At 44.6% G+C, this 27,233-nt stretch overlaps 1 protein-coding gene across 1 annotated transcript in view; it reads left to right on the top strand.

Moving 5' to 3' along the window:
• Window positions 1-27,233, top strand: part of ches1 (checkpoint suppressor 1) — a 59,944-nt gene that overhangs the window by 29,044 nt on the left and 3,667 nt on the right. Inside the window, exons 3-4 of the mRNA XM_084560104.1 lie at window positions 10,992-11,143; window positions 18,428-18,486. Coding sequence (XP_084416230.1) covers window positions 10,992-11,143; window positions 18,428-18,486 — 211 coding nt within the window. The remainder of the gene's footprint in view (window positions 1-10,991; window positions 11,144-18,427; window positions 18,487-27,233) is intronic.

Here is a 27,233-nt window from a genome sequence, read left to right as displayed (position 1 = left end):
TTTTCGCCGTCCTTTTGAGGATAGTAATCACTTTACACTCGTCTTGCCGGCACTGTATCATTAACCCCTGCTGCTTCGCTCAATCCTTTTCTCCCGTAAGTGAAACTTGTGACGCAGTAATAAGTAAAACCCACAGTTAGGTGCGAGAGCAGCAGGCTGACGCTTGCTCCTGTCAGGCTTTTTGTTTGCCAGTCTTTTTGAGTCCGTCACCGGTGACAGCCGTAAATTTTTGAATGTTTGACACATTTTCTCCCCGCTGCGAGACGTCGGGAGACGCCGTGAACTCATTTTCGCTCCCTAGGAATTTCTTTCCTTGACGGTGGCGGAGCCTCACAAACGAGCGAGTCAGAAACTCCTGGACTAACCCATGGGCTCTCATTACTAACACTTTTAGAGCCGAATAACTCTGACAAATGACACTTCAAAGACTGTGTTACATTGGTACCTTGGGCACGTAATTGTCTAGTCCCTCAAATTTCTAGAATGCGCGCGTTGTCGGGCCAGTGTAGTGCATGAGGAAACTGAACTTATTAGGCGAAATATTTGAGGCCACGGAGAAAGAAAAGGTTTAACTCATTCATGAAACAGTATGCCTAATATTTGTTCTGACGTCATTTTATTGTCACGAACTCGTGGTTACAGCTTTGACGGTATCATTCATGCCCCCTTGTACGGAGCACTGGCCCCTAGAGGAGTACCAGTGGACCCTTATTTTAAAATAACCCTCCAGCCACGCTGTGAATTCAGCCCCATTATTCAGCCTATCATGTGTGGTTATTTATTTCACAGCCAGACAGTTATCAGCGGTTTGCAGGCATATCCAACTTGAAGTCAAACATATTCTGTATTTTGTCTACAGCTGTACCAGATTCAGCCTTATCAATAGTTGATGATCTCTGCTTTCATAGTTCTCTTTCACTCTGACGTTCTGCGCTTCCCCAGTGGGAACAGCGTTTCGCTTTTGATTTAAGTCTTGATACAGTCTTTTATACCGGCTTTCCCATCCAGATTTCGCTCCATTAAAGACTCAGGGTAAATGGGGAATGAATCCCTCACTCAATTAGTGCTAAATTAATACTGGAGGATTTAATAACACAGATGCCAGCAGACTTTAGATTTCATCTTGCCCGAGGGTGTTGGGGGTGGTGGGGGACAAACAGCGAGGATCAATGCTGGCTTTGCGTGTTTAGCTGACTGAGATTATACTGGAGGATATGAGAGCTCTTTATGCTTTTCCTTGACCAGCGTGTGAATCTGAACTCTTACACCGAGTGTGTGCGCGCGCATATGTGTGTGTGTGTGTAAAAATAAAATGGATGAAGGATGAAGAGGATATAGTGTGTGTATCCATGTGTGTGTTTCTGCGCACACACCCTCACGCTATGCTGTCATCTGGCCCTTGACTACAACGGCACAGAGTTTCTCTTGTATACATATCTCCATAGTAACAAGGTTGCAGTTGACATAAAAGTATGCTGTTGCTGTAGCAACGGGAAAACTGATTTGGCTTTGCCGACTTAGGCGTGTGTGTGTCTGTGTGTCTGTGTGTGTGTGTGTGAGCTTCAAACGGGCACCGAGGTATCGAACGGGGGGGGGGCGCAGAAAGAGTATATGTCCTCGTCTTGTGTTATATGTGCGTGTGTTTTATGTGTGTAGCAGTTTGTGTAGAGGTGATTTTGGCAAGGACAGGCCGTCTTGTCTTCCTGTCACCGCACACTGTTAAGGCAGCACGCTAATTAACCCTTCAAACTTATTCCCCATTCTTGCACGCTTATGCACACACACACACACACACACACACACTTCCAAATGCTTCGCCGGCCTCGTCTGACACACAAGCAAACACACACCCGGGCACGCTTGAATGCTTAAACGGACTCGCACACATACGCACATGCAAGCGCCGCGTCGGTGCAGAAATGAGGGCACATCTCTGCAGACTCTTACTCTACCTGCCAAGTGCCGCGCTTTATCTGAAGCTGCAATTACAGAATCTCTGTAATTTCAGTCAGACTCCGCCGTTCAAAGCTTTTAGCCGAGAATATCTGCATGTGAATGCGCACACTTTCTCCCTGCTTAGCTTCTCTCCTTCACCTGTTTACGTCTCCCCGAATCGAGCGCGCAAACTACAGGGTGCGAGGTATTTCTCGTCGGGCCGCGTTATGTTTCACTCGCCGCTCGCCGTGGGAAACGAAGGAAGACAAGGGATTCGGCGGAGGGGAGGTCAGGTTATCGCTGATACGGATACGCAGAGGGAGAAGAATGGGGAAGCGGGGAGACGTGGCTCGCCCCGAACGCGCCAAATTATATTCCCATCAATTTACAGAGGTGGAGATTAATATGACAGTGGCCTATTTGTTCCAGTGGCTGTATTTCTGGGTCATATCCAGGCAGATGACAAGATGGGGACTAGTTTAGAATAAGCTGTGTGTATATGTACTCTATGAGTGTGTGTTTGTGTGTGTGTGTGTGTGTGCTTGCTAGTGTTTTGCGTGTGGGAGTGTAAACTTGCGAGAGAGAGCGTGAGAGACTGTTAGTCTCACGGTTGCCATGGCTTTGTTTACAAACAGGATTCTTCCCTGTGCTGAATGACATGCCATAATGACAAGTGCCGTTGCCCTCAGACTTGTGGATCAGAGCAATGTTGTAACATCACAACACACGCAGATGTACTCTGGGTGATATATCTCTCAAAGCCTCTTATGAAATCACAGCAGAGAGAGAACAGGCAGTTTTGTAATCTAAGGCTCTATGAAGCCTCTTGGTGCTGCACTTAAGTGTGTCACCTCTACCTTAAACCCTGCTCACATGAGAGGCGTCCTTGATGCCTTTACATTGAAACACTTGGAGCTATGTGATGTGCAGCGAGCATATTTGTTTGCTTAAGATGTTTCTCGGTGTTCACCTTTCAGTAGATTTCCACAAAACAGCCGCCGGTAGATGAAAAGGATGGCCAGGATTCGGTTATAGCGTCCCCGAAAATAAAACACAGATTTTTACAGTTTGGTTTCATCTTCACATTGTGCGGAAAAAATGGTTGTGAAATGACGTTTTGTCCCGCAGTTAATGCAGTCTAAATCTGAGACAAGAAAATGGGGAAGCGGAACGAGAAACAAATCCAGCCACAGCGAGGCAGCGTTTTTGGGTCTAGCTAGCTTCTCTATATAGGCACGTCGTTCAAAGAGCTTTAAAGCGGACTAATTTACATTTAATTTGTCAATAAAACTTTGTCAAATTCCATCTATGAAATGAATTGGGTCTGCTTGGTGTTCTTATTTTAGCATCTACAGCTTAGTGTTGTTTAGAGCTGGGTGTTGCTACTGATTTCCTGAACTGATTTGATTCAATTCAATATCAGTTCATTTTGAGGCGTTTCTCTTTCAAAACTGTTCACAAAACATTTTTTTTTCCCCCAGAGATTTATGGTGTTTCCACAATATTTTTCCTCTAGTTTCACATCTTGCATATATGGCTTCGCTTTTGTGCAGCTCCTCTCTGTTGTCATATTTTTTGTTAGACTTATTTCGTTTTAGAACCCCCTGCAAATGCACAATATTGGTTCAGTCTCACATCTCTCTATAATTTTGTTTTCTGGCAGCTGTTATCAATGAAACGCTCAGGTGATTTCTGCTGGTTGCCCAGCAGTGGCCATTAAGATAAGATAATTAAGACTGGATAATCCTTTATTTATCCCACAGTGGTGAGATTTGGCACCCACTGAGCGAGATGTTTTCCACAGGAGTTGGTGGTGACCCAAACGGAGGCAAAAGGGAGAAAACGTGACTTCAAATAAATTATACAATGCAGTGTATCGCTGCTTTAAAACACGGTTAAAAACGCTGGCTGGGTTGCTGGATGTTTGTTTTTGTCGCTGTGAGTCACATGCCTTGTTGCCACATGCCATTCGTTCAGTCTAGCCTAAGGGAAGCAATTTAAACATCTGTAAGACAAGTATTTGTAAGCGTTCTTGGAGACATTTTATTGTTGTAAAGATTATACCACAGTGGCAAGCTAAAGGGCGAACCAGAACTCAAATGACCTCACTGAAGTGGATTGCTAAGTGGCGGCATATTATGCTGTAGGTGCTCACATTGGTCCAGCTTGTGTCCCTCATGCGTACAGAGTTTAGACTTCTGCGCAGATCACTCCGTTTGAGACGCAGATGTGAGGAACTGCTCGGAGTGGAGCTTCAACTTGTGAAATTAGTTAAAATTTATTCTACACCAGATGGTCTATTTTTCATAACAGCAAAACAAGAGAGGCTCTTTGGAATCTGGGAATCTTCAAAACAGCATGAAGTGTTGGCAAGTTTATAGAGAGCGCTCTGTATTTATCTTTGAAAAAAAGTCGCGGCTGTAATCACAATGCAAAAACCTGAAATGTAAGAATGACGACCGCGCGGGGAGCACAAACTGGGAAAAGGTTTGGGCTGAATTAAAACCACATGGGAAAGATCGCCTCCTTACTTGTGAAGGAAAAGTCAATTCACAGCACCTGTAGAAGACGTGTCCACATAATACCCTGCTCAGTTTGCCTGCGCTGACAAAAACAACCTGTTGTTTGAACAGCATGTAGTGTCTATACCCAACTTGTCTTCTTTGACCTGTTGCTGTCTCTTTGTTGGCGTTCAGCAAGTACATAAACTGTCTGTATCAAGCAACTTTATCTGAACAAATACTCCTTTTTTGTACTTTTCCACTCCCTTTGCCTCTTTGCTCTTTAACAGTTCTGTGTTCCCTTCGCTCTTGGAACATTTGGAGCCTCTGTTGAAATTCTTTCTGTGCACGCCTCTGAACAACAGGAATAATACTATTTCTCTTCAGCTTTATTGGACGTCTGAATTGGTTTCCAGACACGTATACGATCCGTGCTGTAAGGTATACTATATTATTAATCCTCCCGTTTATCTGTTTGTGTACAGTGAGCGACGACGGATCCCTGTATCACAGCGGGTTAATCAGGCTTTAACGCGGCCAGATTTTAAAGCGTTTCCTCCAGCTGCAGATGTCCATCATAAAATTGTATGCAGTCATAATACTTTAGATTGGTAGTGTAGGTTAAGTCATGTTACGCATGAAAATGTAGCGACAAAGCCGCTTACACTGATGCCTCTGCTCAGAGTGGCGTCTCTGTGCTCTCTGTGCATCATGCATCTTTTTTAATCTCATTTCATAACTGAGCTAGAAACAAAAATGACTTTCTCCTCTTACAATGAACTATTTCAAATGGGTCTCTGCTAAATAATGAGGTAACTGCTTAATGCAGTAGAGTATGTCGCTGTAGATACTGTTTAAGGGTAATTTGTGTTACCAAGACTAAAACATTAAATTTTACGATGCTTTCTGACTTCCCAAACATGTCTGTGGCACCTATTTATTCCCTCTGATGAGCTTAACCTTCAAAAACAGGTTATAAATAGTATATACAGCAAAATAAACTAATTTAATAAAGAAGTATAGCAGTAATTGGCCGTTATTACACCGAAGGTGAGCTGCCTGCTGCCTGCAGCTCTTCACCTAACAGATCATTATGGCTGTTCTCATGTTTTTTTATGAATGGTAGTTATAAGCGACAAACTTAATGCATTGCCTGTCATTACTTCATAGTAAAAGTCAACTCGTATTTTCCCAGTTAAATGTTTTTAATGGTCATCTTCAGCAGTGGGAAACGTTTGGTTCGGATTAACATTGAATCCAACATCTGTAGATTGCTCCTTATTCCACAAAGACATAAAAAACATCAGTGCTTTCTTAATCAGTTTTACGTCTGTCCCTGCGGTCCATTCATTCTTTCATTTTCTGTAACTGCTTCCAGCCTCTCCGCTCCTCTGGAGGGTCGCGGAAGGGCTGGAGCCTATCCCAGCTGCCATTGGCCGAGGGACGGGGTACACCCTGGACAGGTCTCCAGTCCATCGCAGGGCTGACACAGAGAGACAGACAGCCATTCACACTCACATGCACACCTACGGCCAGTTTAGAATCACCAATTAACCTAACCAGCACGTCTTTGGACGGTGGGAGGAAGCCGGAGTACCCGTGGGGAGAACCCACGCAGACACAGGGAGAGCATGCAGGGTTAAACGCTCATGCTGTGGATTATTTGTTGTGTAATCTTTCTTTTTAGCTGCAAACAATGCGGTTTACATTAGATTACATTCGCAGGAACTTAATACAGCATTTTCCTGGCATTGCAAACACACAAGTTTTGCAATACTTTCGTCACCGTTACCTCAGTCTGTGACAGATAGTGACTCCGTAGTCATAATTTATATGGCAAATCTGAAATTGAAATTTTTAAAAGGGTAAAGAATCTCAGAGAACAGCTGGATACAATACTTTTGACCAAACATGGAAGAAATCATGTGTTGTTGGGGGCGGGGGGGTATTTTCAGCTGAGGATTAATCCATTTTTTGTGTTGCTGAGTTTTTATAACAGGATGGTGTGTATATGTGACTGACTGAAAAATAAACTACAGAGCCCTCCTTTGTTGTCATGAAGAAACAGTGCAGCAGTACCACTCACTGATGCGTTTTTAATAGTTGTGGGACAACAATGAAGCTCTGTGGCACAGAGGAATGAAGACGTAGCTTTGGATACACTCACACATTACTTATTAGTTGGACGAATTTATTGCTGTTTGTTGTTTGCACTGGATTTGTTGACAATGAGAAGAAGGGGCAATTCCCATTTTGGGAAATAAAGTATGCTTTTGTGCTTCCTTACCAAGAGTTAGATTGATATGCTCTGCCCGTCCATTAAATATGTAGCAGCTGCTTAGCTTAGCTTAGCATAAACACTGGAAATGGGGCAGAGCAGCTTTTGTTTAGCGTGAAGTGTGAGAACTACAACGTATCTTTGTTTTAGGAAAACATACAAGAGTTGGAAAGTAATGACTCAACTCTTGAATCAGCTTTTCACTGGTCCTTTAACCCCAAATGTAAGAACTGGTTAAATGTACAGGCTGGAAAGAATAATGTGAACAACATGGTAGTGTAGTTTGGATGGATTATGTCAGAGACTATTAATTCATGATGTACAGTACATGCAGTGATTTGTGTGACAGGTAAGGGCTGATGGCGTAGCCCGGAATGCAGTAGCACGAGTGTAGCGTTACTCGCGGGGTCAGTGGCAGCAGGGCTTTTTAATATCTCCCATTTCCAAGGGAAACCAGCCCCCACAGCTTATATAACACAGGAAACAGATGTTAGCAACACACAATCATCCCTCTCTCTCTCTCTCTCTTTCTCTCTCTCTCTCTCTCTCCCTCCCTCTCCCCGCCTTTGTCTCCTTTTTCTTCCCCTTTTGTCTTTTCCTCACACCATGATGTGTCCCGGGCAAGTCACAGTACGTTTCCTTCATCCTGAATGTACCTGTACATTGCTCCATATTCCACTGCTTTCTTAATCAGTTCTTCATCCGTCGCTGTTAAGTTTGCCCTCCTCAAATTAAACGCAGCGGTTCTAGTCTCGTACTTTTTGCGAGCTGTTTCTTAACGTAGGGTTAAACCTTCGTGCGGTGGATTATTTGTTGTGTAATCTTGCTCTTTAGCTGCAAAACAGTGCGGTTATGTGACTATTTTCCAGAACATAGCCGGTACGCAAATAAACACACAAAAAAAATGCAGACTCGACGGGAGGAAAGGCTGAAGAGAGGAAATAATATAAACAGAGATCAAAAATGGTTTTCATGTGAACGTCAAGGTGGCAGTCCTCTGTCACCTGCTTTAATGCTCCGGGATCCACCTTCGTGTAGGTAACGTATTTTTAAAAACTGTGCCACATTCTATCAAGCTAGAATCCCTCAGAAACTTTAAACCCGCTTCTGAACTCGTGCGCCTCCTTTGCCTCTTTTCTTTCAACTTTGTGGAATTTGTCAGCAAATGGAAAAAGTCACCTTCTCTCGCTTCCTAGCTTAGATGATGCCTGTTGCCAAGGCGACCACTATAACCCAGGTGACGGACTCTTCTAGTGAGATGCGCCCTGTGATTGGCCTATCGACCGAGGGGGGAGGGGGGGCTGTGGGGGGGTTCTAGAGATTGAACGTTTTGATTGGCTGCCTGGTTGGCAGAAGCAGGGGCCCCAGCAGACAGAGGTTCTGGAGAGAGCATTGATTGAATCGGCTGGCAAGAGGGTAGACAGTAGGCACACGAACACACACACACACACACACAAATATATATATATATATATATATATATATACAAGCGCTGGCAGTCTGGAGGTGCAAGGGGAAATTTGGCCCAGTGGGGGTCACCTCTGTGGGAGCGAGTGTATGTGTGTGTAATATCATGCTCTCCAGGAGAGGCGTTGCTGGCAGTAATAGAAGCACTCCCAGGAGCAGACCACGCTGGGTAATATCACACTCCCTAGGGAACTCGCCATACACACATGCACCCACGCACACACAGAGAGCAGAGCACGGCACATATGGCCTGTGTTCAACACGACTGACATACTAATGCAAAGATCCAGACGGGGGGGGACACAAATCAACAGTGCACACACATCTTATTAGCTCCTCGCGTTCTTACAAGGTCAGAAACTGTAGTGGGTCGTGGCACACTTTTTGACATCCCAGGATCAGGAGACACGCAGAGAAACACAAGGAATCCATAGAGGCTCTGCAGGGGGGGTCACTCTTTAGAAATGATGCCATATACATATCGAGGAATTTACATCACAAAAAGTCAGATTTCAGACATGAATATGAAGTTTGATTTGAGAATATGTGTGTCACGTCAGAAGTGCTTTCATTCTGAAATTTGGTTGGTGTGTGTGATTGCTTTTGCTCCAGAGTACATGTTGTCATCGTTGTAGTGCAATAATGTAATAACGCTAAAACACTGGCAATTGTAAATGCTTCATTTCACCACTCATCAAAGAAAACCCTCGCACTAGTTCCTTGTTCCAGCTTAGTTGTTCCTAAAGTTTGGGACAGTTGTTAGTATGCAAGCAATTGGTACAAATGGGAAAAAACTAAAGTACTTCCAGTTATAAGTTTAGAAGAAAAGTGAATGTCTTTTTAAAAACTAGAACAACTCTTTATACATTTTCCGTGGGTTCACAAGGGCGTTTTGGGGTCTCACGGCCTGAGCACAAACAAAGAACAAATGCCGACTGTGAAGTCCCCTAATTTCGCCTATGTCTGGTCCTAAAGGTTGCACTTAAACACACCGCAATGACAACAGCCAGTGGTTAAAACGGAAACTGGAAGAACTAGGTCTAGCTCTAAAGTTTGGAAGAGCTACAAAGCACCATAGAGAGCTTGCCTGTCCTAAAACATGCAGCGTATCGGTTAGTCTACAGCTTAGATAAAATGTTCGTGCATTGAAATGAGCTGAAGAGCCAATCAAGGCGGTCTCTCTCACTGACAGGTTCCTCCATTGATTCTGCACGGTCAGTTAGACCCTTACCGCCAACCTGACCCTGATCAATGGGTGACTGTCGGTTTTCGCGGGTCACAGCCCCCAGCTGTTAGTAGGGCGATAGTAGGACGAAAAAAATCTATTTTGCAATTCAAATCGATCTTGATTTGAAAGATCCAATACTGATGTACAGTATAAAACCCTCGGAGCATTTTTTTGAAGTATGTAATTTCCTGCATCTTCTCGCGTGTGGGAGATCTAAAACATGAAAGAAGCTACAACAGGACCCGAACGTTGATTAGATTTAACAAGTTGACGACAGAGAAGAGTCTCGCGAAACCAAAGCCGTGTGGAAGATGTGAAATTAGAGGTAATATATTCAGGATATATCTGTGGAATCAATGACAGTGGCATTATGTTTGATTAAATGTTTTTTTCTTGAAATACCTCCAAATGAATTAGCTGTTAGTGTTCTTGTAAGGTGTAATTGTATAGCACAGTATATTAGTGTTATATTAATATATATAGTTTCACCCCAGTGGTGTTGAAACATAATCCAAGTTACAAGGTGATGAGGATGGCAGAAAAAAACCTTCTTGTGTGTGTCATTGTACCTGCATGTCTGACACTAAGGAAACACAGTTCACGTTTCTCATCCGCTTTGAGCCAAAGGTTTCAGAACGTGTCCCCAATTACCATTCACATGATCTCTGGCATATCTGACATTTCCCTCTTAATAGATTCTTTGTCGAATTTGCAGAAATCAGAAGTCCACATTCATGACACCTTCCCTCCCCGCAGCCTGTACCTGAATCATATCACAGAGCACTACAAAGTGATCCGAACATGAACCGGCTGACGACTTTAATTTTATATTTAGTCTGTGTTCTCTGCCTCCGCGTGCCACTCTCGGGCTCCGCCGCGCACAAACCCCGCCGAATTTGCCACGTCGAGATGACAAGGCAGATGAAAGCGGGGAGAACGATGCGAGAGATACAGACAGCGGGTGCATTTTCATGGCGGCCCCTCTCCATAATCTATAGGCTGGTTTCACTCAGATTGGGAGCAGACAGCTTCATTAGGTGAGGGGGAAGCTGCTTTGATCTAAAAATACACACCGTCATCGCCTCTGGAGTGGGAAAAAAAAAAAAAAAAGTTAAAGAGTTTTCCTGTGTCTTAATCAGACAGAAGCTTTGCGATTTTCTTCTAAGGAGAGGCGGAGGATCGGAAAATACTGAGCGAGGTGGCATTGAGGGTGTATTAATTCTCAGAGCGTTATCTTCCTTGGGAATATGGGAATGTTTGTATGGCTGATGTTTTTCTGGGGGGGAGGAGTGAGGCAGTGATCTATCAGCGTTTGAACCGCAGAATGTTGTTTTTCTCAAGGTCTTTCTCTCAGTGGGAATGCAGACTTGTTGTGTGTACAGGTGGTTTGGTAAATAAGAATCCAGCACAAGGTCTGGACTTTGAGCTTGTGTTTGGTCTCTGAACCTGGCGGCTCAGGTCAGCGTGCTGCGTATGTGATGTGCTGCGAGGGGCCCGACAGCGCTTCCAATAACAACCCATCTCTCTTTTTGTCACCCCATCCCTTTCTTTCTTTCCTTCTTCCTCTCTTTCTCTCTCTCAGAGCATAGGCAAAGGCTCTCTGTGGTCCATAGATCCGGAGTATAGGCACAACCTGATCCAGGCACTGAAGAAGACGCCGTACCACCCCTACTCGCCCGGCCTGGCCTCCCCCTCCACCTCCCCACCCACCCTACCACAGACATTTCACCACAGGTAAGAATTTAAGTAACAGCTTGCATTTGCTGTTTTGGTTGGTTAAGCCATACATCAATTGACTAGAGAGGGAGTATGGACATAAACACGCTCATGCATATACACCGATCAGCCATAACATTATGACTATAACACTCATACCAATGATTATCTTCTTATCATGGCCTCTTGTCAGTGGGTGAGACATCAGTGAACATTTCATCCTCAAAGTTGATGTATTAGAAGCCGGAAAATTCAACAAGTCCAGTGCCAAGTGTTCTGGGGGGCATTCACGTGCTTTTTCCCAGGCTGAAATTCTTGTTTATTCCAACAACAGATGAGTGGATAAATTGGGTGTATTAGAAGCAGGGAAAATGGGCTAATGGAAGGATTTGGCCAACTTGAGAAGGATGATGGCCAGACGACGGGGTGAGAGCAGTCGATCTGCGACAGGGTCATTGACAGTCAAGTTTCACTGACACGCGTGTGGAGAAACGGCTGACCGGCTGACCCCTGTGGTCCGGTCCAACAGATGAGCTGCTCTGGCACCGGTTGCTGAAAAGGTTAACGATGGTCCTAATCGAAAGATGACAGAACACACACGGGGGCACAGTTTGTTTTGCATGAGGCTGCGTAGCAGTAGACCAGTCAGGGTGTCCATGCTGACCCCTGTTCACCCAAGTGCCTACAGTGGGCACATGAGCGTCAGATCTGGACCACAAAGCAAAGGAAGACCTGGTGACCTGGTTTGATGTATCATGTTTCTTGTACGTCACATAGATGGCCAGGTATATTTGGCACCAGGATGGCAAGGAACGCCCCTTTACCAATTGCCATAGGGGGTGTTCTTATTCTGCAACAATGCTCAGCTGAGCACGAAGTAACCCATGTTTCCCAGAGGAATATTACTGTTGCCATAATGAGATCATCAGTGGGGTCATCAGCGTCATTCACACATCACAGGTTGGCGGTTGTAATGTTATGGCTGATCGGTGCACATCTAGATGCTTCCGTACATCGTGGAATCTTAGCAAGGAGTTGGAATATTGTAACTTTTTGGGAACCCGAAACAAAAACCTACGATCTGAATACAGCTGCTGACAACGTGTCATTAGAGCAGCTCAGACTGTAAAAGAGATAAAGACAGAATGAAGTTAGATGCTAAAATCTCTTTAAGAAGCAGAGGCGTGCAAGGATGTCAAGATCATTTCAAAGGATGAATGCAAAAAATAAAAAAATAAATAAATCTTTTAAATCGCTCATGGTTGCTATGATATATCTGTTGATATGATGGGCTTTAATGTTGGAGGCTGGCAGCTTTTAGCCGCTGATTTGTGACTGCGGGACCAGAAAGATACCACCTTTCAGCTACTGAAGGCTAAAAACAAGTACGTTTGCGATTAAGCGTTTTTTTCTCTGCGAACACTGTATGTGTAAAGGTGCATGAAATGTTATACTGTAGTGTATAAACGGCAGATGCTTGGTTGCTTGTTTTGTTGCACAATTGGAGGAAGGAATTGGATTGGAAGGAAGTGTTGCTCTCTTGCGGAGTACAACTGAAGTCATTTTTCTCTATAGTATTAATCCGGTGTAAGTGAATCTCAAGGAATCAAAGCTCTAAATTAGGACTTCAGCGCCAACATCTACGCATAACATAAAACCTATACACTCGTTCTCTTCACCGTACTCTGTATCCTCTCTCTCCATCTGTCGCTCTCTCGCCACCCACTCGCTGCAGGCATTATATAGCTGACCTGCTCCATCCTTTCCTTAAATCTTTTCGCATGCTGTTTTCATGCAACAACACTCCTGTCCCTCCTCTTATCTCCCTACCCCTCAGGCACATCACAGGTAAAAAGCTTGCCTTCTCTCTCTCTCTCTCTCTCTCTCTCCTTCCATGTGTTCACTTGTTCGCTCTGCCTCCGTTCCGCTCCCCTCGCTCTCGTGTCTCCTCCGTTAATATCCACGCACAGCCTCGCACTCATCCTCAGGCATACATTACAGCTGGTGGGGCACCCAGTGCTCCGTCTTCCTTATTTATCCCTGCTGTGATTTATTCTCTCTCTCTCTCTCTCTCTCTCTCTCTCCGTCACTTTATCATTCAATTAAATCCTCCTTTGTCTACATTCACCTTATTCTCCAACTGCTCACAGTTACCTCCACACAGTCAGATCTCAGCAGCTTCCACCTGTGTTGCTTCCTCCACATCCCCTTCCTCTGCTCCCCCGACCTCTCCTCCACCCTTCCATCCTATCCCTTTGCTAACCTCTGGGTTTCCATCTCTTCTGCCCATCCCTTCTTTCTTTCTTTCTTTCTTTCTTTCTTTCTTTCTTTCTTTCTTTCGCTCTCTCGCTCTCTCGCTCTCTCCCTCTCTATCCCAACATCCCACCACCACCACCAACAGCCCTCCACCCCGCTCCCCAGTTGATCTGGGCAGGTTGGCTTGCAGAGCCAGCAGACTGTGTAAGACAGAATAATTGGTTCACCATAAAATGTAAAAGTGTCATTTTGAACAATGAGGTATGGGGAAGTGGAACAAATTGGAGGCTGGGTTCGGAACACGAGGGTGGTGGCGGCGGTGGGGGTTGAAGTGAGGAGAGGTCGGAGTATGGGGGGGGGGAGGAGGGGGACGAGCAGGGGAGGGGGCCGGTTGTTCATTTGCATTGTGACACACAGCAGTGGGAAACGGGAGCATGAGTAAGTGAGTCCATTTCTTGGTTAGAGCGGAGCGGGAGGTCCCTTGTGATGCAGCACTTGGCGAACATGCACAGAGTGTGTTCGAACAGCGTATACTTCAGTTATTTATTATTTGATCTATAAGATGTCCTTCACAGGGTCCCATAATAAAAGGTGACGTCCTTCAATGCCTTGTTTTCTCTGACAGTAATAATACGTGTGACATGCTCCTCACATGCTCCATTTTGCATGTTGGGAAGTCACTTTAAAGATTTTCATGTGGTTTCATTCGGCGTGTGGAAACAGAATGGACAAACAAAATTTCCCCAAGAATTTCAACAACACATTGTGACTTTTTACAGTCTTTGCGTGAGAACAAAGAAAAAGGGAGACAGATCAGGAGAGCCATGAGGTATGATTAATTTCAAACATATGCGGGTTATGAAAACGTATGTTGCGTTTGGGATTCTCGCATCTGCAGCGTTTCTGTGACGTCAACTATTTGACTCATTTTTCGGAAGAATCCTGGGAGGCATTCACAAAAACATTTATGTCAGAAATAAAATTTTCCTGATTGTTCCAGCTTCACATGAACACATCGTGAGTCTGAAGACATTGCTGTGATATAAATCAGAGGCACGCAGCAAAAAGGGAAGTCGCAACCAGAAACTAATGGATATACTTGCATCAAAAAATAAATAAAGCACTTCATCGGTTATCATAATTGTGACAGATTGCTGTTCTGTCAATTGTCAATTTATTGTTTCACTGAGCCGTAGTTTCCATTCACTTCTTTGCGGTACGGCAAAGATTAAAACTGTTTTGAAATAAAAAAAAATAAAAATCATCCACACAATGAACTGTTTGGTGGATTGTCTAAATTACATGTTTGCAGGAAGTGAGCTTGAGCTGGTGGACAACAAAAGTTTTAATGGGTCTGTATGAGCCTTTTCATGACCTTTGTTTTTCGTGGTTTGACAGTGAGAGCCCTTTGCAGAATAACAAAACCCTCTTAAAGTTTTAAGTCTTTTTTTTTTTTTTTTTTAAACATATCGTCTTTGAACTAGTGGAAACTAGTGTCTAAATACTGTAGAAGGTGGAAAATAAGTCCAACAATTGCTTTAGAAATTGCCCCAACAAGATAAAGCACAGTTATGGCATGTACAGTGTGCACAACGCGTCACTAATGGGCTAAAACAAAAACAGATTAGAGAAAGATTGTTGCTGTGTCTGTATCTCAGAGAGGTGAACCATATCAGACTGACACCATTATGCATGGAGATTATAAAGCACATTTATTGTGGCGTACTGTAGGAATAAAAACATTATAATTAGAGATGCACCGAAATGAAAATTCTTGGCCGAAACTGAAAACCGAAAATGAAGAACCCACTGCCGAAACACCGAAAGAAATTCGCCTTCATTCATTCATCTTCTATACCCGCTTGTTCCTATTAAGGGTCGCAGGGTCTGCTGGAGCCTATCCCAGCTGTCATCGGGTGAGAGGCTGGGTACACCTTGGACAGGTCGCTAGTCTATCGCAGGGCTAACACAGAGAGACAAACAACCATTCACACTCACACTCACACCTACGACCAATTTGCTGCTGTTTGATTCACTTTTTGTGATAAAAGATGATCAACCAGCTTAGGTGGACATTAAATTGATTACTCCAGTGGGATTAACTCTTTGCTCTAAATTTGGCCCCCTTATGCGTTCGAAGGTTCTCGGTCATCCAGGTTACATTCAACAAGCTAAAACAGAGACGACTGGTTGAAGACGTTTCACCACTCATCCCAGGGGCTTCATCAGTTCTACATGACCAGCACTCACTTACTGTTAGAGGACGTCGTTCTGACTAACCTTGGTGGTGTCCCTTTGCGGTACTGTAATGACACATTACTGAACAGAAACTCCAGACTCAAGATGTGAATTGGGGTGAAACTTTTTTTGGGACGGGTGAAGACTGCATCTCAGTCGACCTCCACTGTTCAGAGAAGGCTTTTCCGATTTAACACTGATGACTCCCTCACAAACCATCTGTCATCTGAACAACATGCACCAACTGAAGGTCAGGATTGTGTTGTTAACAGACTCTAGTCATCATGGGATTTCTAAGTGTTCACCACCCACAGATGTTTCTCATAATGCTCCACCAGTCAGGTGGAACTGAAAAAGCTCCTTAGATGAGTGGTGAAACATCTTCACGGAAACTCAAACAAGCGCAGCTGTTTACTCTTTGGTGAGGGTTAACCTTTTGGTGCTGTGATGAGACGGATGTGTAGTAAGTCTTCGGTTATTCAGTGAATCAGAATAATACTCAGAGAACAAATGTTGGAATACGGCATTAGGAGTTATCTTTATATGTATCCCGGAACTCAGCCCAATCAATATAACAAGATATCTCTCTCAAGAGCACTCACTCTCAAGATTCAAGAATATTATGTTATGAAGTGTAATGACCGTGAATGGCAGCACGGCATGTCTATTATGTTAAGGTCAAGGACTGTCTCAAGCAGTTCTATACAACTCAGGAGTGGAAGATGAACGCAGAGGATGATAGCGATAGATGGAAAGGAAATGGCATACAGGAGCATAGAGGAAAGGGGAGTGAGAGGTTGAGAAGGTGGGGAGGTACTAGAGAGAGCGCAACGATGCTTCTTTGTCCTCTGCTGTTTGTCTCTCACACCTCTTGGTTTTTCATGGACTATAATAACTCACGCCGCACTGGGCGACCCCCACATGCAGTTTGCTGTAGAGTGTGTGTCCGTATGTGTGTGTGCGTGTGTGTGAGTCTGTGCTTCTACGTGTTTCAGTCCAACTCTGTGTGTGAATGTGTGTATCCTGTGTGTGTGTGTGTGTGTGAGAGAGAGAGAGAGACAGAGAGACAGAGCATGCTGGGTAGGAGGTCAGCTCCATGGTGCATTCCTTCACACCCCATCAGCATCTGGATGAGAGGAGGAAGAGGAGAGGAAAGAATGGATGGAAGGAGGGTGTCTCAAGGGGGTTAGGGAGGAGCTCTCTCCCTCTTTCTTTCTCCCCTTTCTCTCTCCGTTCCCGCATTTGCGTTCCCCCCCCCCCCCCGGTTCTCCGCTTCCTTCCCTTGGAGAAAAAAAAAAAAGACGAGGGGAGACGTTGGTGGGGGTGGTTGCAGTACGAGCGTCTGCTACGAGTTTAGCCCCTCGCCCACTACATTAAATGCACAGGGTCGCCTTGGCAACGAGAACGCCGCCATGGCAACACATGTAGTATAAGTCAGGTGCTGTCGCGCTGTGAAGCCATTTGTTGAGAGAGAGAGAGAGAGAGAGAGACGTTGCGGTGATGGGAGAAGCAAAAGAGTGGGGAAGGAAGGAAGAGAGAGAGAGAGCAAGGAGGGTGGAGGGGGTGAGATGGGCGGGGGGTGGGGTGGTAGGGAAAACAGACAGGCTGTTAGCGCAGGAAAAATATGTTATCGCCGTGGCAACGCAATGTGGCAACTCTCCATGGCAACAGCAGGTGGCTCAGGGCTGAAATTTGCGTTCGCTCCTCTTGCTTTTTTTTGCTGTGTGTGCGTGCGTGTGTGTTTGTGTGCGCGTACAGTAAGTGTGTGTGTGTGTGTGTGTGTGTCCATCTCTCCCCTGCATCTGGTGAGGTGAGAGCCGGATCACAAGAGCGGACGTCCAAATCCTCTCATTCAGGAGCTTAGCAGAACATAAAACACAACTCGCATTACAAAGGAAACTCCTGATGAGTGGAAACAAGTGGGCTGCTTTTTTTTTTATTCTTTTATTTCTTTCAGAGCCCAGGTGTTTTTTTCTGCCCTGTGTTTATGTACGTGTGCGTGTGCATAGGACCCATGTTGTTGGACACACTCCCTGTGTTTGTGAGCGGCCTGTCTGGCTACAGAAAGAGGAAGCAGGGAGCAGTCAGATGTGCGGTCTAATGTGGAGCTAAAGACCACTCAACCTGGAAAAGCTCTCACAGCCTCTTTCCCTTCTCTCTCTCCCTCTCCCTCCATCTCTATCCCTCCATCTTCCTCCGTCTGTCTTAAATTTATGGATTCCCCGGCACAACCGGATCTATTGTCTCCTTTTGTGTGCATGTGTGAGTGAAGATATCTCCGTCTATGTGAGAAATGCCATCATTACCTCCCTCATTAGTGGTGCAATGATCACCTAAACTGAGTGCCTGCCTTTGTGTGTTCTCCTCTGTGTGTATTTTGTCAGCTTGTGCTTTTTTTTTTTTTTTAATGTGTCACACTGCATTCACATCCGTCTTATGCCTGTATGACATGACTGCATGTTAAATGTGTGTGCGTACATGAAGGCTTCTTTTTTTCCTTTTTTCCTCAATGTGTGTGAATGGACCAGTGGCGGGCGGGCGGGCGGCGGGGGGTTGTCATGAGAAATTACCCCCATGGACTAGAGCGTCGAGGCTGTAATTCTCTGAGGTAATCACAGGGAATAATGGCAACAGTGGGACACCCGGGAATCTAATCACTATAATCAGAAGCACTGGCTTATGGGCTCAAATTCCTGCCTTGCTATCTGCCTCGTGATGAAGCCGGCTGGGCTGGTTGGCTGCTGCAACATGATCAAATGATTGACCACGTTTTCTCTTTCTCCTCTCCGTCCCTTCCTTCCTGTCTAGCCCTCCGTTGTGGTCGGGGAGTCCCCTCTTCAGAAAGAACGGAGGAGTTCTCCTACAAGGTACAGTTTCACCTCGGCGAGTCTTGCACCGCGCGTGTGATCTCCCGCTTGTTTCTTTCTGTCTTTTCCTTTTCTCCCCGTCTCACCCTCTTCCTCTTCCTCCCCTCTCCTCCCCCTCCTCCCCTCCGCCCCGTACGGATGTGCCAACTCCAATCATCTCAATTCCAAATCCCTCGTTTTAGAAGCGCACCTTGAGGATAGAGAGTGCTGAGTTCTGACACTTGGCTCGGTACCAAAAGGAGGAATTTTGTTTTGTTTTTTTCAGATAAGTTTGTTCAAAAAAAAAAAAAAAAAAAAGAAGCAATGATAGAGATACAGCAAGTGAAAGAGGGGGTAGAAAGAAAGGGAAGAGAAAATCTGTGCTTTAAATCAGAGGCTGGGGAGTAATCCCCTCGCCTCCTCTCGTCCTTCTACACAACATACGTGTCAGTCTCGCTCTTTTACTCGTATACACTTCCTTTTCTGCACATTTCCCATTATTCCTCTTCTCTCTTGCTCTTTCCTCTGACCTCCTCCCTGGTGGCTGGACGGCAGTTTAAATGGACATTCAATCCCAATCAGGGAGCACTCCGGGAGCTCGCTGGGCTGCCGAGTCCTAAATGGAGGGGGAAATGGATACATTAGGCGTCTGCGGCGCGCCCTCCATCGCCGCTGATAATGGAGTAGTAATGGTCAAGGAGCCGAGGTTGGAGAGAGTGTCTGAAAACCCTGACTCCCTATAGACGCGCACACAGTCTGAGTGATGTGTCGGAGCAGCTGGATAGATGGATGGATAAAGAGAGAGACAGGTCGGCGAGGCTTACTTGGAGCTCACATGTGACAAGGAGAGACACGGAAAGGGAAACTTCCTTTTTTAATGTGTAATGTGTTTTTGGATGGAGAGAGTGCACAAATGGTCAGGTGTGATATTAATAGGCAGGGGGAGAAAGGAAGTTTTGACAGACAGCCAGAGGCAAAGACAAGGAAGAAGTTTTTATGGGGCTGCCCGCCAGAGAGAGTGCGTTTGGGGCTGTTAGTGGCCTTGCTTATTACTTCCATCTCCCGTTCCCAGGACGTTCGGAGCCGATCCGCTCTGAGCTGATGTGGCCTGAAAGCTTCCTCTCCCTGTGACCCAGGGCCAGTTTAGGAACACCACAATGGAAGCTCAGTCCTCAACCCATTTCACCTCCACAGGCCACAGAGTTCACCATCCAGTAGCTCTAAATCACAGTCTGCTGACCCTGACCCCGGTCTAATGGGTTACCTGCTATCATTTAAGAAAAAGGGAACTTACACCAGTTGTATTAATCTGGAAGCACTTCCAAGGCTTTATTATACCTGTCAGATACAAAGGAAGGGTGTTTCCAAGTCAATAGAAAAATTAACCAAGTGTTAAATGTTTCATTGCAGCACATTCGTACGTCAACCTTAACATATATCGAGTTTATGTCTGTTGAATTATATCTGGTGACAAATGATTACCCCGCGACTCTAGGTGAACCGTAAATCCTGTCAGACGACATAGAAGTTGGAAGCTTGTGCGTTGGTTTGTTTTTAATTTAAGGTTCTTTATTGCCGCTACAGAGAGTAGGAGCTATTATAATAAAAAAAACAATGTAAGATGTTACGTTAAAAGCATAATTACAGAGACTGTAGTTAAGTATGTTTGCTCAAGTGGTGCGGTATTCCAAGAGATGTAAAAAAGGTTGCACAGCTCAAACTTCCAATTCAAAGAGCACAAAAAAAATACTCACATTTCGCTTGTTTATGCAGGCTCACATCACGAAAGTACATAAATGCATTTCGGCACAGGGCCTTCCTCAGAGCCTTAGAGGTATGCGGGATCAGTTGATGTTTTTCATACACAAGGGCAGAGTTATTTCCAATTCGTTCGGAACCAATCACCCTCCTTATCCTGTGACTCTGGTTACCAATCACAGTTGTGATGCCAATTTCACAGATTACAGACATTCACGGATTTTAATAACATCTTGAAATGAAGTTGTCATTAAGTCTGCGCGGTGTCACAGTATCGAGTGACAGAACATTCCTCTCGAGATAATCTCCTCTTCTATTAGACCCCCTGACCTTCTCAAACCCACAGAATCTCTGTGACTATTCATTCATTTTATGAAACTTCATACATTTTCAGAGGAAATTATTCTATCTCTAAATCCACTACATCTATGCGTCACCTTATGTTACTCAGCTTGAAATTGTAACTGGCATGCAAAACTCAGTGCAGTCCTCCGGTTCAACTCATCCCAAATCATCTTAATTGGGTTTAAATTAGTTTACCTGATCAGACCTTGCATTAAGATCTAATCTGGGTAATCTGATCCCAAGTGGGCAGCATAAAAGACAGGTGTGACCACCCCCAATATGCACTGGGATCACATCTGAGAGATATGATGTGTCTGCATTTGTCTTTCGGTGGTGCGTCCTGAGTCACATTAAAGAGCTCCATCGTCGTGTGGTTAATTATTGATGTGGTCATGTTGATGTATAAGGAGTGTGTGGTTAAGTTATGTATGTCCTCATGTCATCATTTACCTTTATTACCGGAGATTACAGTGCTTACAGAAACTTCCATGGTTGGAGTTATAATCTGAGTTTTGTGTAGGTCTAACTAACGTCAGGGTGGAGATCAATAAATAAGAAATTAACATGTGCCCAAGTCATGACGCACATACATAACACAGCGCTGTTCTCAGTTCTGGAGCAGCTGTAGAGATCCATTAGAGACATCAGCTGTTAAAATATTCTGCTGTGCCCCAGATGATGTCTGTGTTTATTTGCATACAGAGCGCAAAACTGAGATCGGATCTGGAGACGCATTTGGAGACACATGTTATTGCCAGGTCCGAACACGCGTACCTCGAGCTGGCTGGGTTGCCCAGCCTCGAATCTTAATGCAGGGTCTAAACAGGCCCAGTGATTGTGGAGGCCAGGTCATCTGACGCAGCGCTCCATCCCTCTCCTTACTGGTCAAATAGCCTTTATATAACTTGGACGTGTGTTTGGGGTCATTGTCCCGTTAAAAAACAAATCATGGTCTCACTAAGCACAAAAACCAGATGGGATAGAATGTTGTTGCAGAATGCTGCGGTATCCATGCTTGTTCAATTTGAAATAAATCACCAACAATGTCACCAGCAAAACACCCCCACACAATCACACCTCCTCCTCCTCTGTGCTTCATGGTGGGAACCACACATATAGAAATCATGTGTTTTCTGCATCTTACAAAGACATGAAAAATCTGTTCAGACCAGGCTACAGATTTCCACTGGTGTAATGTCCATTCCTTGAGTTTCTTGGTCCCGTCAATTCTTTTCTTCTTCTTGTTCTTCCTCTGTAGTGGCTTCTTTACAGCAAGTTGACCCTGAAGCCCTGATTTGCGCACTCTCCTCTGAGCAGTTGTTGTTGAGATGAGTCTGCCTCTTGAACTTTGTGAAGCATTAATCTGGGTTCTTATCTGAGGTGCTGTTAATTTGCGGTTTGTGAGCCTGGTAACTCTAATGAACTTATCTTTTGCAGTGGAGGTAACACTTGATCTGCCTCTCCAGTTTCATCATAGCGTTTGATGGTTTTCCGCCAATGCACTTGACGATAAATTCAAAGATTAATTAAAAAATTAAACTGAACCCCTTTACATACTACTGGGGCGTTTGTTAATACATACATAACAAACTGTAAAATAGATGTAGCAGAGTAAAAATGCATATATTTCAACCGGAAAGGCAGAAAGCAGAATGTAGTGTTAAACAGAAATGATGAAGTAAAACTTTCACTTACCCAAGTGAAGTATTAAATGTGCTTGAAAGACCAGTATGAAGGATTTAGGGAGACCAGTTAAAGGTGGCATATAATATTCATAATTAGGTTTTCATTGGTGTATAATCCCCTGTAACTATGAATCATTTTGTTGTTGCGATCTTAGAAAGGGGCCTCTCTACATAATGAATCATCTTCCACAGATTGCACCAGCTTAAGCAGCCGAGTAGCTGAGAACAGACAAACCAAACACTAGAGAGAGCCTTTTGCTTTTACATTGCGGTGGTAACAACTGTAGTTTCCTCTACAAGCTTGAAGAGGGAGAGGTGAGGGAGGGACCTTTAGTTGACTGCAGTCTGCAATCTCGCCACTAGATGTCTCCAATCCATACACTACTGCCCTTTAAATTTTTATAAACAAGTTTTTTGTATTTTTGCACTGTAGTCTGAGTGTGTGTTCTACGACTGTACAAAGTGAAGACAAATCATGGAAGGACTTCCTGAGAGAGGTATTCAGTTAATTTCTTCTAAAATGCTGGATTCTACAAACCACATAATAAAAATTAGTGTTGTGATAGATCCTCCCTGCTTCAGAAATGCCATTGTTAGGAATTCTGTTTGGGTTTAAGCCTAAACTGTCTTAATTTTGTGGGCTTTTGGATCTTTATTTGATAGATCAGTCGATAAGGACAGGAAGTTGTGGGCGAAATAGAGGATGACATGGAGGGAACTCAAACCTGAGCCACTGCATTGAGGATTGTTGCCTCGGTTTGTGGTGCGCCCACTCAACCATCTGAGCTATTAAGACGCTGACATTGCCAGGGTGATTTTCTCTGACTATGAGGTGCTTCTGCAGAAACAACAAAGACCCATATGCAATGATTTTCTCAGGTTGAGAGGAACTCTACATAACAAATAAACTTCAAGTTTCCATGGAGCTTAGAAGCTCTGACCTCAGTAGCTTGAAGGAAACTTGAAAATAATTCAGAAATATGCCGAAATAAATACAAAGAAAATGTGAGGCGGTCTGCTTAGGGGTACAGGTGTCGATTAGCTTTCAGCCTGATAACCTGTGTTTGCAGCTGTTTAAAGGCCTTATTAAGTCGCGATAATGAAGTGTAGCTTAGCTTTTATTTTGTCCCCCTGCAAGTTATAGCGCATGTCAGTCAGCCAACCACTTAAACACTCAGCTGGAGTGTCAGATAGACAAGCCAGCTAGCCATCCAGTTAAACTGCCAGCAACTTCAGCCCACCAGCAATCCAGTCCGTCAGTCAGCCAGTCAGTCAGACAGCATTAGCATGCATCCTGCCCTCAGACTCTGTACTCAGTTTAACACGCAACAGCCAAGCAGGCAAGTAGACGTGGGGGGCGGGTGTTTTGACTGAGCGAGAGGCCATTTCCAAACGGTTGCATTCTCAAGGTCTTCTGGGAGTGACCTTTGATCTTTGGACTCTGCGTGTGCGCATGAGTTGGGTGAGTGTCTGTGCTCTTGGTGCCTGTATGCTGCGCTCCTGTCGGCCGCACAGAATCGGCAGCCTGCAGGGCCATGTGGAACTCATTTAACAGGAGAGCAGGAAAGGCTGAGTGCGTATACGGCACACGAGAGCGGAGGGAGTCGGGGGGGGGGGGGGGGGGGGGGGTGAGCTTGCCCTGGAAAACAGGCATGCAGGGAGACGAGCGGCAGGCGGAGACGTAGGAAGCAGACAGAAAAGGCAGAGCAGCTGACCAGACATAGGAAAAAGACAGACTAGAGGATATTTTCTCTCTAGGAAAAAGGCTCAGATTCTGACAGACACCTTTTCTTGTCGGCTCATACATTTTTTTTTTTTTTCTCCCCCGGCGGGTCCTGCTTTCTGCTACCGACCCGAGTGCGTTTTATTGCTTTGAGCTTGTAAAATGTATTGCTCAATCTCAGCGAGCGAGGATGGGCGTTTGGGAGTGCTGCCTGGTCTTTCTCAGCTTAGTTTGTCACCTCGTCTCCACAGCATATGTCCCAGGCTTTTTACCTGCGGAGACAGCATGCATGCTCAGTTGGAGATATGAGTCACCACTATACATAGAATGACAGCAAGATCGATACAGGCTGGGGGAAAAAAAAATCAACAAGAGAGGATGGCATTAGAAGAACAAATGGAAGGGTTTACTGAGGCAAAGAGAGGAGGTGAAGATAGAGGACAAAACAGTGGAGTTGTACTACAGAGGTGTGTGTGTGTATCAAGAGTAAACAGTGGTCAGAAGTGTGTCACTGAGCTACGAGAGGCCATGTCAAACAGAGCTTGGTATTTCCTTTCCCCCATTTTTTCGTTCCCTCCCTCTCTCTCTCTCTCCCCCTCTATCACTTTCTCTTCTGATGCATGATCTACCACTCTGTGGCATGTGGAAGGGGAGCCGTTGCTATGGCAACCCAAAGCCCGACTGGCGCGAGAGGTGGGGAGGGAGGGGTGGGCTGCATGTCAAACCAGGGAGACCTAATGCACTGCCCACACACACAACCATGCGGCGAGTGATCAAGATTACAAAAGAGACTCTGTGCAGGGACTTACTTATAAGGTTATGGAGAGCAGAGCTGCAGATATCAGGGGCAGAGCCACGCTAACTGGACTCAATGAGATTACTATGGACACAGGCAGTCAGGGAGAGGCTACGAAACACACTAACCATAACAAAACCGCAAGCTTATCTAGTATAATTCATCTCGCGTGCGTGTGTGTTAAAACATGAGGCAACTGTACGTGATTGTTTTCTGGGGGGGCTTCGCCATGACAACTTGCATGTTTTAATGAGCTTGTGGTTCCTGGGGCAAATGAAATTTCTCCTCATAACATCGATCATAAATTTACTCTACGAGCTGAGATTTAAAAGCAGGAAAAAAAAAAAAGAGAGGCTTCATATATTGATGGCTGTGGTAAGTGAGCGTCCGCATTTGCACCTTAACGAATGCTTCTTATGCGGCAGACAAAAGCAAACAGCAGGTCATCATTTGCGAAATGCAAACTGACCCTAGAGATGAAAATGACAGCTGTTTTAGTGAACTGGGATGGCTGTGGTGAGCAGCCAGCCCTGAATAATGACAGATTTTGGCTCAGATGTACACATTCTCTTCTCTTCTCTTCTCTTCTCTTCTCTTCTCTTCTCTTCTCCACAGTTCATTCAGTGTTTCTGAAAATACTCCGGTCTTTTCACAAATAGGAAACCAAGACCAATAATTTGACCTTGATGGAAAAACTGAAACACAAGGAAAAAAAAAAACAATTTCTCTGTTTTTTCCTTCGTCGGTCTGACCCAGAAAATGTTCCAGTATCCACCTAAACACACTGAAAACTGAGCCATGTTTTTTAAATGAATTCTCAGTCAAAATAGATTTGTCCTAGTCTGGCATTTCCAGACTCAATTCTTAACAGGATATGAGTCTGGTAACACCCCATTTGGATTTCATCATGGGTGTGTTGGAACTGATACGGCGAGAAAAAAAAAAATAAAAAATGCATCTGGATGCAATTGGATAGTCCGACAACCAATCAGAGGCATTTTGTTGTAAACTGAGTTGTAACTCCACGGTGCATGGCAATGATGAGGATAACTATGTTGCTGTTACTCTTTCGTCGAATGCCTCGCAAAGCCCGCCCAAACGATTTCATTGGCCCGGCAGATGTTTATCAGAGCAGTCCCAGTTTCCAAAGGAGCGACTCAAGAAGAACTTTCTGCCACAAAAACAATTTAAAAAATTACAAAATAAAGTGCTTTTTGAGGACCAGGCTTAGTCACTGTCTAGCCAATAGTGCTCAAGTCATGTCTGGACTTTAAATATGGTGCTGAAGCTACAGTCTGTTAGCTTAGCTTTGCATAAAGTGAGAAAATATCAGGAAATGGCCCAAACTGTCCCTTTGTCAGTTTAATCAGTACAAAAACGAAATATAAAATTGCTCATTTTATGTCTGTACTGTAAATATAAAGCTACACTTGGATAAAATGGGCATCCTGACTGCCAAGGGATAACAAATCTATCCCCACCTGCACACGAATGGATTTGCTGCATTTTGTTGGTTTGATTGGTACAGTGTAATAGTATAAAATGATTCACTTGTTTTCTTTCTCTATGCTAAGCTAAGCAGCTGGCAGCTGGTTAGCTTCACTCTAATTTACTGTACAGTCATTAGAGTGCGGTCAATCTTCTCCCATACATCTCAGCAACAATGCGACTGAGCTCACTTTCCAGAATTGAGGGCAATTTTGAATTTTTATTTATCTTTTTTAGTGTAGCTGCTTTTGGTCTTCCAGCTGTCCAATTGATTCAAAAAAACGCAAACTCTGATCTTCAGCTCTCCCTACAGATGTTCAAATGGCTTCAAGTCTAGGTTTTGAGTGGGCCACTTGAGGATATTCAGGGCTTTGTTTCGAAGCCAGTCCATTATCCTGGCTGTGTGGTTCAGGGTGTTGTCTACCTAGAAGGTGTAGCTGCGCCCCGTTCTGTGGGATTTTCTTCAGTGAAATCTCAATGTTTTGCCCCATTCATATCACGCTTCAGTGCGGTGACCACGTCAGGCAGCTGATAAGCGGCAACCTGTTTTATGCCAAATGAAATGCTTGGCTTTCAGGGCCAGAGAATTCAATCATTGTCTCATTAGATCACAGGAAGTGAGTTTGGTAAACTCCAGGTGCGTTGCCATATGCCTGTTTTTTCAGGGTAGTAGAATGGTACTTAGATGGAAAGCTGTGGCGTCGTCCTTCTGTCAGGCTCTTTGGTTTCTTAGAAAACCAGTTATCATGACCGTTGGGTACACGTCCTCCTCCCTGACCATGGCTCTTCTTACCTAATTCTTTGCTTTGACCAGATGGACAATATTTGAAAGACTTTTAATGCATGTAATTTGAAACTTCTTCCACTTGACCATGAAGGCCACTGATCCTCTAGAACCTTTAACCACCGTTGTGCACCTTTTTCTGCATCCATGTCTTAACACAGTCACTCAGTACTGAGGTTACTCTTTGCA

The sequence above is a fragment of the Chelon labrosus genome (assembly GCF_963514085.1).
Source record: "Chelon labrosus genome assembly, chromosome: 14".
In the NCBI taxonomy this organism is placed as follows: Eukaryota; Metazoa; Chordata; class Actinopteri; order Mugiliformes; family Mugilidae; genus Chelon; species Chelon labrosus.
This window is presented reverse-complemented; position numbering and strand designations above follow the sequence as displayed.